General features: G+C 51.2%; 1 protein-coding gene and 1 long non-coding RNA gene across 14 annotated transcripts in view; one reads left to right on the forward strand and one right to left on the reverse strand.

Annotated features, from left to right (window-relative positions):
• The first annotated feature begins 19 nt into the window (after positions 1 to 19).
• LOC110348217 (uncharacterized) lies at positions 20 to 4,456 on the forward strand. 2 transcript variants are annotated; one of them, XR_002393247.2, is made up of 3 exons: positions 20 to 310; positions 915 to 1,138; positions 3,837 to 4,420. It is a non-coding gene; the product is annotated as an uncharacterized LOC110348217 (long non-coding RNA). The 2 variants fall into 2 exon arrangements; XR_002393246.2 differs by having other exon boundaries at positions 111 to 310; positions 2,658 to 4,456.
• A 4,699-nt stretch (positions 4,457 to 9,155) lies between these two features.
• The window catches only part of Eln (elastin), a 29,381-nt gene continuing 25,733 nt past the window's right edge, over positions 9,156 to 12,803 (reverse strand). For all 12 annotated transcript variants that reach the window (XM_013070501.3, XM_013070500.3, XM_013070499.3 and 9 more), the window contains 4 exons: positions 12,558 to 12,602; positions 12,132 to 12,161; positions 11,321 to 11,380; positions 9,156 to 10,287 (listed from right to left, as the gene is read on the reverse strand). In XM_013070501.3, the coding sequence (XP_012925955.2) occupies positions 10,244 to 10,287; positions 11,321 to 11,380; positions 12,132 to 12,161; positions 12,558 to 12,602 (179 nt within the window). In that variant the 3' untranslated portion in view covers positions 9,156 to 10,243. The remainder of the gene's footprint in view (positions 10,288 to 11,320; positions 11,381 to 12,131; positions 12,162 to 12,557; positions 12,603 to 12,803) is intronic.

The following is a 12,803-nucleotide window of genomic DNA, read 5'->3' on the forward strand; positions in this document are numbered from 1 at the left end:
CCTCTTCGACGGAGACTCCGCCCCTCTCCCCAACGGCTCCGCCCCTTGCAGCTCTGTCGGGGCTCGGAGCCAGGGCGCGCGCCCCGCCCCGCCCCCAGGTCGCCCCGCCCCTCCCCTTCCCCTTTCATTCATCCTTAGTCCCCCGGCGTCAACTCCCTGCTGGGCTCGGCGAGGCTGGGCTGCGCGCTCTCATTGGGTGTAGCCAACCCAGAGAAGTCGCCGGCCTCTTCTTCCAGTGGGGAGTCCATCTGACCCAAGACAGTGGGAGGCCAAGGACCGAGTGCAGAGCTGGTGCACCGCGGGGACGCTGGTGAGGGCCACGGGGTGTCTCGCCCTCTCTAGGAGGCCTGCAGTGAGGACTGCGGGGCGGGGTAAGGTGATGCCCTCGTCTCAGGCCCTCCAGCTGCACCAGGAGCAGCGTGAGTCCTTGTCCAGCACCCTGCCCTGTCCAAGAGTGGACGAAGGGGATTAGGGTTTGGGCTGAGTCAGGGGACCAAAGGATTGGGCTGTCCAGTGCAGCACTGGAAGGGCAGAGCGCCTGCCTTGAAGTGGACAGCCCTAGGATTGCTGGATGCGGGCAGGGGGCCACCTTATCTCCCCCAGGCGCAGCTCCTGCAGCATCTCACTGCCTAGGAAGCTGTGGGCAGAGTTGAGCTGCAAGTCCAAGTTCACCCAGTGATTGTGAGGCAGCTGGCTCAGTGTGCAGCTGCGGCGGGGCAGGGCCAAAGTGGGTGACACTCTACAATTCCCCAGGAGGGAAGAAATTTAGGTTTCTTTTCTTTCTTTACATTGAGCTACATCCCCAGTCTGGCCTTTCTTGCTTGCTTGCTTTCTGTACTGGGGATTGAACTCAGGGCCTTCATACTGAGCCATATTCTTTCTTTTTTTATTTGTTTCTTTGTTTTTTGAGACAGAGTCCCATGCTGGCCCTGCACTCACAATATAGCCCAGACTGACCTTGAACTCATAGCAATCCTCCTGCTTCAGCCTCTCAAGTGCTGGGATTACAGGTGTGTGCCACCACTCCTGGTTTTTTGGTAGAGTCCTGGTGGATGCCAGTGCCCTTACTGCCTGCTGGTCAGATGGTTCCCAGGTGCTGCCAGTGAAGTGTCCCCAGGATACATGAAGGATCTCAGAGGTGAGATAGTAGCATTGCGTTTGTTTGTTTTCCTCCTAGAGTCTAGGGTATGTATCTATCAGGCCCTGACAGGAAACAGAAGCCCACTTGCTGGGATGTTCTTTATTTCACAGACATTCCTCCTTTTATGCCAGAGTTTTGTCCCCTTGACTTGGTCCTTAAATAAACTGGTTGCTTAATAAGGAATTGTATGTAGTATGTGCATTACAATACTCAGAACAATGAAATGGTCAAAGGAAACTCCAACTTGATGACTGTTTTTATTTGCATAGCTCTACATGCAGTACTGTGATGTATAACAAAACATACAACTATAGTACTGTACTGTACACTACAATCAGCAAGAATTACAGTGCTATATGAACAAGGTGTACTGTACAAAAAAAGACATCGAGGCTCTATAAACAAGATGTACGTAAATGCCGATGATGCATGCCTGTAATCCCAGCACTTGGGAGGCTGCGGCAGAAGGACTGTCACAAGTTTGAGGCCAGCCAGGGCTGCATAGTGAGTTCAAGGCCAGCGGAACTACATAGCAAGACCCTGTCTCAAAAAAAGAAAAACAGGGCTGGGGATTTAGCTCAGTGGTTCCGCTGCCTGCCTCATAAGCAAGCGCAAGGACCTGAGTTCAATCCCCAGTACCAAAACAAAACAAAACAAAAAAGAAAAAGAAAAGAAAAACAAACAAACAGAGATGTATAGAACTGCAAAAAAAAAAAAAGATAGGTTGTAAGTCTGAACATGTGCCTCAGTTCTAAGTCTGAAGGTCGTTAAACAGGCAGGTTGTTAAACGAGGAATGTCTGTATTTATTTACTTTAAGGACAGGATCTCGCTGTGTAGCCCAGACTGGTCTTGAACACCAGGGCTCAAGTGATACCCGTGGCTCAGCATCCCGAGTAGCAGTGATTAGACACATCCCACACCCTGCAGGACCTGTTTAGTACACAGGATGTTTACAGTGGGCTGAGCAGAGTTGAAGGAGACCAATAAGGACTGCTAAAGTTGCAGAAGGTGGCAGAGAGGCAGCAGATTAGGGCGTGGCAAAGCTGCTCGGCAACTGGGGGTGACCTGTCAATCATGGAGACCGGTCACAGGATTCAGGACGCATGCGTAGAATAGCTTCCACTCTCTGCATCCTATACTAATCAGGGACTGCTGTCTTCGGAACTGCTGAAATAAGATCAAGCTGAGCCCTGTACCAGATACCAATCTTCTGGCAGGAGATCACGGTTTTTGATGGGATGGCCTAGATCTGACATTGTTAGAGGAGACAGTGGCCATCAAGCTCGTGGCCACTGTGAGGCTTTTCAGCCACCCACCCTGGACTCTGCAGTGCATACTTCTTTCCCTACTTCAACTGGCCTGCACTTGCTCTGTAGAGCACACTTCCTTTTCCTTCTTTCCTACCTTTTATAAATGTTAAGCTTTGCCTGTAACCCCAGCACTTGGGAAGCTGAGGCAGGAGGATTGTCTTGAGTTTGGGGCCAGCCTGAGTTACATATCAAGATCTTGTTTCAGAAAACAAAAAAAAGGAAAGCAGAGCTTCAAGATGATGCTGATACTGCAGGAAAAGCAAAAAGACAGAGCAGGAGTTTCCAGCCCCATAGAAAGGAGCGCCTGACAGCCCCAGCTCTGGTGAAACCTTGGCTCTGACCTTTTTCAGTCTCATTGCTCACACGAACTACGTCTTTTACTGAAATCAAAACGACCTTTGTATTGTTAAAAAAAATCATTCCAATATTGTTTATTTCATTTTTAGAGCATGCTTCTTAGACTCTGTTTTGCATGTTCTATGATGAATATATTTTTATAGTCAAATATGTATATAATTTATAAGTGACTATAAATACACATATAATTTATAAATGTCCCTCTGTGTGTTTTGCAGTCACAAATGTGATCTGAGGACTGAATCCAGGACCTTCATACTAAGCTACATCCCTTGCCTCTTTTTTATTTTTCATTTTAAGAAACAATCTTGCTAAGTCACTAAGTTTCCCAGTGACTGGGCTTGCTTGGGCTTTCGATCTTCCTGCCTCAGCCTCCTGGAGTGCTAGGATAATAGACCTGCATGTCCATGTCCAGTTGAAAATCTTAATTTGGGTGCAAATTAAGATTTCTGGCTTTAGATAGTATTTGAGGTGGCCATCTGCCACCCAGGGATGGCCAAAATATATATTTGGTGTTTGTGCAAAGATATTTCACTGATGGTGTTGATGATCAAAAGTTTTCTAGGGGAGGGGCCACAGCAAAAGTTCACTTACTCCAGCCCTGTGATTAGGATGGGCCAAGCCTGCCAAATTGGTGCTGGCTAAACACAGCTAGCAAACACAGGAGCAAGAGGCTGCCTGGGGACGCAGCCATAGGCTGAGCCTGGCCGTTGCTGAGCGCGGGAGGCAAATCCTGCGCTGTCCTGGATGAGGACACAGACAGCTGATGTCACGGGGTCCCTGCTGTCAGACCAGCCTGCTGCCCCCTGGCCCACTCAGTGTGACCTCGAGGAAGTGGATTGGCTCCTCCCAGGTCGCTCTCATGTCAGGAAATGATCCAGTCACCATCCAGTCATTCAGGCCGGGGGGCGGGGGGGAAGAAAAGAAAAAACATTAAAAGTAACTCAGGCCTAGTGTGTAGGTGCCCAGATGCCTCTCCTTCTATCCTCTGTCCCGAATCTGATCCTTATATTATTATTTTTTCCAGTACTAAGAATTGAACTCAGGACCTTGTGCTTGCCGGGCAGGTGCAGCACCACTGAGCTACATCCCCCGGCTGATCCTTCTATTACAGACAGCCGAATTAGTTAAAACTATTATAAGCAGACAGATAGGGCGAGGTCCTTGAGAGTCAGGACAAAGGTAAAACACAACACAACTGCGTCCGGAGACACATCTGTTGGAAGGCAGGCCTCAAGATAAAGACAAGATGACCAGACCTGTATACTTCCCCAAAGGACAAACACCGGGCCTAATGAAGTCCAGATAGACATCAGCCACCCAGAGACCTCTGGACCCACCATTTCCTAGGAGGAGTCTTTGTTCTTTCCATCCATGCCTGTTACATGACTTGTTTCCCAATGGTTTGGACCACCATTACCTGAGTGGCTGTACTTGTAACCTCATTGGTTGATCATGGCTGTGGCCCATGTTATACCCACGTGGGTTTTACTCCATAAAACTACCCTGTAGAGTGGGGTCCCTGGCTACACATTCAGGACCCCTCCTGCTTCTCAGGAGCTATCCTCTCAATAAATATCTTCCTACCCTTAACTTCCGTTGTTCCTAGAATTCATTCTAAGATTTTTAGAGAACACAAGCTCAACGTACCAGACAGCTAACAGGTTGGGAGAGAATATTTCATATTTCATCTGTGGCCCTGTATCACTTCTGCAGATCCTACTGGGTCTGTGCACAAAACACACCCAGAGCCCTCGCCTCTCCCACCTCCTGGGTCTGCTGTATGTTTTGGGCAATGGGACCAAAGTCTTGTCCCTGCTCTGTCACCTCTGAGCCTCAGCCTGTGGGTCCACATGGGACACTTTCTGGTCTCTAAACCCAAAGTCCTCTTGGGACCCAGTGTCTGGCTACTTCTTCATTCTTTTTTTTTTTTTTTTTTTTTAATACTGGGGATAGAACTCGGGTCCTTGTGCAGCAGGCAGGCGAAACCACTGAGCTAAATCCCTGGCCCTCTTCATTATTTCTTTTCTCCTTGGTCACTTTTGTTAAAACCACTCTGTGCCTCTCGGCTGCTCCAACTTCTCAAGCATGGGGTTGTCAGAGGGCCTTGACTCATCCATATAACGGATTGTTTGTTACTCGGTGTTGGAGCTAATCATTTATTCACTGCATTAGTTTCCCGAGCTGAAGGCTCTGAAGTCCAGAATCATTTTCACCGGGCCAAGATTAAGGGGCCAAGAGATCTATGCTCCCTCTTGGGGGCTCTAGTGGAGAATCTGTCCTTTGCCATCCTCCTTTACCCTTGAGGTGCTGGGTTTGTGCTAGGCAAGCCTTCAGCCACCGAGCTGCAACCCCAGCCCACTTCTTCCTTTCAATTGAGTAAAAAACAAAACAAAAGCCCCAGACCAAAATGAAACAAAAAGAAAACACACAGCATAAGATTTACTATCTTAAGTGTCTGTCTCAGTAGTGTTAAATATATTTCCATTGTTGTGAAACAGACCCCCAGAAACTTTTCATCTTGCAAACCTGCAATTCCACCCATCAAACAACTCCTCAGCCCCCACCACTTTCCAGCCCCCCAGTAACCATCATTCTACTTCCAGGTTCTATGAATCTGACCACTTTTATTTTTTTAGGGTGGTAGGGTGTTGAGACAGGGTCTTGGCTATGTAGTTCAGGCTGGCCTTGAACTCGCTATGTAGCTCAGGCTGGCTTCGAACTTGTGGCAATCCTCCTGCCTCAGCCTCCAGAGTGCTAGGATTACAGGCGTGCACCACCATGCCTGGAGGAATTGTTTTCTTAATTTCTTTTTCAAATTGTTATTTGTGAATGTATATAAATACAACTGAATGTGTGTGTGTGTGTGTGTGTGTTACTGGGGATTGAACCCAGGATTTTCACAGTGAGCTGGCTACCTCCCTAGCTCTTTTTCTTTTATATTTTGAGGCAGGGCTTTGTTAAGTCACCAATTGCCCAGGCTAGGCTCATACTTGCAATCCTCTTGCCTCAGCCTCCCAGAGTGCTGGAATTACAGACACTTACCACCATACCTGGCTGCTGGGACTTATAATATTATGGTGAATAAAAGTAAGCATCCTATCTTAGACCTTAGAGGAAAAGCTTTATGTTTTTCACCATTGAATGTGATCCTCGCAGTGGGCTTTGGTCATATTGAACCTCCGTGTCTTCTTGGACAGATCACTTGGTTGTAGTATGGGGTCTCTTGAAAGGTTCTCGGGATTTTGGCGAGGATTTTTGAGTCCATGTTCATCAGGGATATTAATCTGTAGTTCTTTTCCTGTGTCTTTGTCTGGTTTGGGTATTAGGATAATGCCAGCCTCTTAGGGTGACACTGGAAGTGTTCCTGCCTCTGTATGCTTTTGGTTTCAGGAGGGTTGGTTTTAAATCTTTGAAGGGTTGGCAGAATTCTCCAGGGAAGCCATCTGGCCCTGGACTTTTCTTTCTTTCTTTCTTTCTTTCTTTCTTTCTTTCTTTCTTTCTTTCTTTCTTTCTTTCTTTCTTTCTTTCTTCCTTCCTTCCTTCCTTCCTTCTTTCCTTCCTTCTTTTCTTTCTCCCCAGCATTTTTTTTATTGGTACATTTTAGATATACATAATGATCACATTCATCAAAGGGAATTTGTACCTGTATGTGATGTATCTTGGTTCTTCTGTTTTTCTCATTCCCCTCCCCCTGGAATTTTCTTTGTTGGAATTTTTACTACAGATTCAGCTCCTTACTCATTATTGATCTGTTCAGCTCATCTGTTGCTTCATGAGTCAGCCTGGTAGGTTGTGTGTTTGTAGGAATTTACTTATTTTATCTAGATGTTTCAGTTTGTTGGCACACAGTTCTGGCTTTTTAGAAGGATACTCATGATCTCATTTAGGGCCCACCTTGACGGTCTCTATTTTACATCTAAGAAAGCCATTTTTCCAAATATGGTAACTCTTATGGGCTGATTGATGTCTCCCCAAAATTCATATATGAAAATCCCTAACCAAGGAGCTCAGAATGTGATTATATTTGCAGATAGGGTCTGCAAAGAGGTAATTAAGTGAAAATGAAGTCACTAGGGCAGGCTCTAAGATCCCTGGGGTCCTTCAGAGAAGAGGCGATTAGGATATGGACATGAGCAGAGAGAGACCATAGCAAGCTGGCTGGCAGGAGCAGGGAGCGGTGGTGCACCCCTGTCATCCAGCACTGGAGGCTGAGGCAGGATGACATGTTTGAACCCAGCCTGGGCAACTTAGTGAGACCCTGTCTCAAAATCTAAAATAAAAAAGGGCTGTGGATGTATCCCAGTGCAGAAGCCCTGAGTTCAATCCCCAGTATCGAAAACAAAGAAAGCTGTGAGCTCTGAGAAACTAAGGCAGGGGGACTATAGGGCTGGAGGCTGGAGCTACTAGTTGTCCAAGTCCAGAGAGCTGAGGAGGAGACAACAAAGGATTTTATTTTTGATTGAATAAATGAATTGCTGGGCTTGGTGGTGCAGGTCTACAATCCAAGCTATATGGGAGGCTAAGGCAGGAGGATTACAAGTTCAAGGCCAGCCTGGGCAATTTAGTGAGATCTTGTCTCAAAATTTGAAAAAAAAAAAAAAAGGCTGCGAAGCCTGGCATAATGGTGCACACCTGTAATCTGTAATCAGCACTCTGGGAGGCTGAGGCAGGAGAATGGCAAACTCCAGCCCACCCTGGGAAATTTAGCAACTTAGTGAGACCTTGTTTCAAAATAAAAATTAAAGGGCTGGGGATTTAGCTCAGTGGTTTTACCACCTGCTTTGCAAGCGCAAGGACCCTAGTTTAATCCCCAGTACCAAAAAAATAAAAAGTAAATAAAAATAAAAAATAAAAAAAATAAAAATTAAAAACAGCCTGGGGATATAGCTCAGAGAGAAGGCCCTGGGTTCCATCCTCAATAACCCACCCCTTGCAGTCTTTAGTACCAGGATGGGGAATGGGGTGGAAGGGAAAGAAAAAAAGAAAGAAAAGCAAGGCAGGAAAGAATGGCTGGCTGGATCTCTTTTGCCACGCTCTGGGCAAGCTGGGTCACCCTCCCTGGAATGTTCCTGCAGCCCCATGTGGGTTACCCTGAGCAGCGGCCCTCCTGCCTCCTGACCCATCCTCCAGGGCTTCCCAGCTCTGTTCCCTCCCTCTGGGCTCCCTGGCTGTCCTTCCCCTGCCTGGAAGGCCTCACCCTCCTCCTGCCTATTGTCTTTGCCTGGTAAATTATCTTTGCTCTTTTTCTTTCTTTCTTTTTTTGAAAAAAGTGTCTCTCTTGCTAAGTTGCTAAGGTTGTGCTTGAACTTGCAACTCTCCTGCCTCAGCCTCTCAGAGTGCTGGAATTACAGGCATGCACCTCTGTACCTCGCTGCCTTTTGCCCTTTTTCACACCTCTGGGTGCTCTCCCTGGACACACTGCTTTCTCTTTCCATCCCTGCTCCTTGTGGCACTGCAAGTTCCTTGCACCCAAACCTGAGGAGACAGTGTCACCCACACTAAGGAGAGAGCTCCAGGGCCTAGGTCCTGCTGAGAGATGTGCATGTGGCAATGGGGTCTCCAGGGGTACAAGGCATGAGGGCTTGGGGGGTCCTGGGAGGGGCTGAGTGGTGTGGGGAGGGCATTCTCAAATCTAGTACCAGGAACGTGATTGGGGGGTGGCTCCAGGTGGACACGTATGTCTGTGCGTCCAGCATCAGGGGCTCCAGAGGAGGACAGGCCGTGGGAATGGGTCGCCTAAGGGTGCACTTGGTCTCTGCTGCCCCCTGCAGGGCCTCATTTCTTATGCTTTATAAAGAAGCACAGTGGTGCCTCGCAAGACCCTGGTGAGGAGGGGAAGGGGGGGACCCTTGGCCTGCCTGGTGCTCCCAGATCAGCTGTCCCTCTGTTTCCATGTGGCTGTTTGCCAAGGCCAAGGGGCCACCTGCAGGACCGTGCTCAAAGGCTACGGCCCAGGCAGGGGCATGGTGGTAGATGATTTCACCTCTGCAAAGGTTATTATTATTATTACTATTTATTTATTTATTTTTAGACGGCGTCTTGCTATGTAGTTCAGGCTGGCCTTGAATTTACTACATAGTCCACGCTGGTTTCAAATTTACCACAATCCTCCTGCCTCAGCCTCCCGAGTGGTGGGATTCCAGGCCCACGGCACTACACCCGGGTTATGGAGGTCATTGTTAAAAGACAAGTGGAGCTTGGGGAAGGACCGAAAACCTGGATGCCCACAGTGGGTGCCTGGGGTCAGCAGCCTCCCCAGCACATGATGCATGGTCAAGGTCCCCCCAGTGAAGCCCTGCTCTCCACTAGGCCAGATGGAAAAACACAAAGGAGCCCAAGACCGTTTCCTTTAAAAGGTTTTCATTTATTAGTCTTTTCTGAAGCAGTTAATTCTCTTTCTTATTTTTTAAAAAAATGTGTTCCATCCAGAGTTATACCAGAGTGATTAAAATGAAATTTCTACTGAGTTACAGCTCCCCAGATCAGCACAAAAATAAAACCCAAAGAGAACATCAACAATCAAACATAATCCCCAAATATCCAGGACAAAAAATAAAATATTTATTGATCTATCACAGCGAGACACAAAGAAATGGGGGGGTGAGACATGCTCTGTAGTTACGGTGGCTCAAGGGAGGGTCGGGGGTACAGTACTGCGTGTGGAGAGATCCGGGCTGGGGAGCGGAGTCCTGTTCCCCCAGCCCGCATGGCCCCTCACACCCTGGGCTAGCGTTGGGGTGGGGGGGGGTTGGGGGCTGGTTGCAGGCTGCCACGACAGGTGTGCTCAGCCAGTTAGAGGCACTGGGCAGTGGACTGGCGACGAGGCTGGGAGGATGGGAGGATGGACAGACGGGCAGGTGGCTCCATGAGAGCAAGGGGGCCATTCCCAGTGTTGTATGTATGGGGTCTTCTGACACGAAGGTGCCCCGGATGTGGGGAACAGCCACGGGCAGAGGGGAGGGGACAGAGTGACTGAATCCAGCTTTAGGTTTCCGGTGCTTGGGTACCAACTGGACCGCAGCCAGGGGTGGCTCCTGATGGGCAGGGGGAGGTGGCACTGCCCAGGAAATGTAGGCACCATTCTTCAGAGGAGCCCCGGAGAGGGAGGGTGTCCCCAGGGCTCCCCTTCCCTCCTCCTCCCCAGGAAGACGAGAGCACCAGGGTGTAGCACCAATTTTCCCAGAGATGGAGACTGTGGGGGGAACTCCCAGGTGGGAAGGGGCTGCGGAGGAGCTGAGCCCACCCACTCAGGGCCTCTGAAGTGGGGCCTCGCGGTTGGGGCCCATGGCCACCCTGCTCTTGTTTTCTTGTCCTGTCCGAGGCCGCCTCCCGGGTGGGGATGGGTGGGTGGGGTTTCTGAGGGTCTACATTCTCCGCCAAGCAGTAGCACCAACGTTGATGAGGTCGAGAGTCAGGGGTCCCCCCGGAAGCTCACTTCCTCTTCCGGCCACAGGATTTCCCCAAGCAGGGGCCACCTGGGTGGCAGTGGGGGACAGGAGTCAGTTTGGGCCTTCTGGAGTGTATCTCAGCCCCTGGCTGCTCTGACCACTTCCGAGAGGCCAAGGGATGCCAAGAGGAGCCAGGCCCCGGCCCAGGGCACACACTGACCACTGCCCCAACTCTCAGGGTGTCCCAGATATCTCTGGTCAGATGGGGATTCAGAGATGGAAGGGGCCAGGTCATGGGCAGGGTTGGGGTCTGGATGGGTGGGAAGACTTTTGGGAAAGGACTCAGAGCAGCCCCTCTGGGTAGACCCCCATTCTCTTTTCTTTTCTTTTTTCTTTTTTGAGACAGTCTCACTATATAGTTCAGACTGGCCTTGACCTGACTATGTAGACTAGTGTGGCCTCAAACTGGAGCCTCCTGAATGCTAGGACTACAGGTGTGCACCACCACACCTGGTTTAGACCCTAATTTAAAGGCCAAGGCATCAGATCAGTAAGCAGAGACCCAGAGAGAGTGGGAGAGGGTCTTATCCATATCAGGAAAGGCCAGGTAGGAAGAGAAACCCAGGATTCCTGGGCCCTTCTGGTCAGGGTCTGATTGGCAAAACTGTCAGCTATCTAGGGAGCGGAGCCTGCCTGGTGCACCGCTTGCCTGGCTCCAGCCACTTGAGGCTCATTCCTGCCACCTGGTGGCAGTGAGCAGTGGGTGCACAGTTTGGGAAGCAGTGGGCATCCCCTGGGGCGGGATGGAGACCTGGAACCCTTTGGTGTTGTCCTTGGGCTTCTTGCCCCTGGCCTCAGCTGCCTTACTCCCAGAGTGGGAAGCAGGTGGGGGCAGAGGGAATCCATCCTGAGTGACCACAGGGCAGAGTAGTGGCGGGGGTTTGGCAGCAGCTCAGGAGCTTGGGGCACCCTGGCCTGGCCTACCCCTGTAGAAGGGGTGGGTGGCCTCCAGCCCCATCTGCCCACTTTCTATTAGGTCTGGGCCAAATAGGTGTCCCCTCCGCCAGCCCAGGCGGGCAGACACTGTCCCCACTCCTGCCTTTGCTCCTCAAATACTCACCTTGGTATCCGAGGGCTCCAAGGGCGCCCAGGGCCCCTCCGTAGGGCTTGGGGGGCTTCCCTGTGGAAGGAGAGGGGGGGGGATGGGGAGGACGCACCCCATTTCTCCCTGTCCTGTCTCATCAGGTTCCCAAGGCCGTCCAGCCCGACCTCTCTCATCCAGCCACCGGCCTCTCCTCTTACAAGGGGCCAAGACTGAGGCCTTTCCGTGGCTTAGCCCCAGCCTGCCAGTCAGACGGTACACACTTGAGGTCCAGGCTTAGCTCCCAGCCGACCCCTGCCCCTCCCAGTCCCTCCAAGTTCCTTCCTTGCTTCCTTCCTTCCTTCCTTCCTTCCTTCCTTCCTTCTTTCCCTGGGGAATGGAACCCAAGGCTTTCACATTGAGCTACATCCCCAGCCTTTTAAAATTTTTTATTTCGCAGTAAGACCTTACTAAGTTGCCCAGGCTGGGCTGGAACTTGAGATCCTCTTGCCTCAGCCTCTCAGAATCCGGGTTACAGGCATTCACTCCCATTCCCAGCTAGTTACCTTTTCTTTTGCTGGGCCCTTGGCAATCTCTCCAGTTAGACCCTAGCTCTCTGTCTGGCTCCCCAAGCCTACTCCCATGACAGGCTGGAACATGGAGAATTGGGTTCCTTGGCTCCTGTCCCCACATCCCAGGGGTGACCTTTCAGCTTCTGGGACTCCCCTGGGGGCTCCCTCAAGCCCCCATACCAAAGGACCAGCTGGGGGGCCACACTGGCCACTCCCTGGGCAGGATTTTCCCTTCCCCGCCCCCCTGGGCACAAGGTGCCTTTTTATTGCTGACTCACCGCCGACTCCCAGGCCCCCAGCACCACCACCTGCAAGGCAAGGAGAGGGGCCATGAGTGTGGCTGCTTCCGGGCACCCGGGGGCCCTCCGAAGACAGCACAGACAGGGCCCTGTTGAGGCCGGGCGTGGTCTGTGCTGTGAGAGGGGCCCGACTCGGGACATGAGGGCTGGGAGCCCCCACTCTCCGAGCCTCAGTTCACATCATGTGGGACACGACGGGGAAGCTCCCTGTCCCCTGGGGACCTCAAGACACAGGACATGTGCTTGAGCAAAGCTGATGTCCCCCATGCCTGGAAGAACAGCGGGAGGCTCTGGTCAGCTTGGGGGTCCGGCTTCACATGATCTGAGGTCTTGGGGGCCCTGGGGGGATGCAGCCCAGGAGGAGGAAGGACCCAGTCGGAGCTCAGGACAGGGGTGCTGGTGTACCTGGGTAAATGGGGGACAATCCAAAGCCAGGTCTGGGTGCCACACCTGCAGGACAGATTTGGGGTTGGGGTTGGTGGGGGAGGCAGGCCCCACTCTGTTTGTCAGAGGGCCTCTCAGTGTGGCATCGCCTCCATCCCAGCCCCCTGGAGCCAGGCTTCTCACTAAATCCGCCCCACCAGCATCCGGTGCCCTGTCTCAGCTCTGCACCCACGGGCACAGCCTCTGCTCGGGGTGCCCTGCCCTTCC

This window comes from Heterocephalus glaber, unplaced genomic scaffold (genome assembly GCF_053883595.1).
Source record: "Heterocephalus glaber isolate CG9 unplaced genomic scaffold, H.glaber_assembly_v1.0 deba00001610, whole genome shotgun sequence".
Classification (NCBI taxonomy): Eukaryota; Metazoa; Chordata; class Mammalia; order Rodentia; family Bathyergidae; genus Heterocephalus; species Heterocephalus glaber.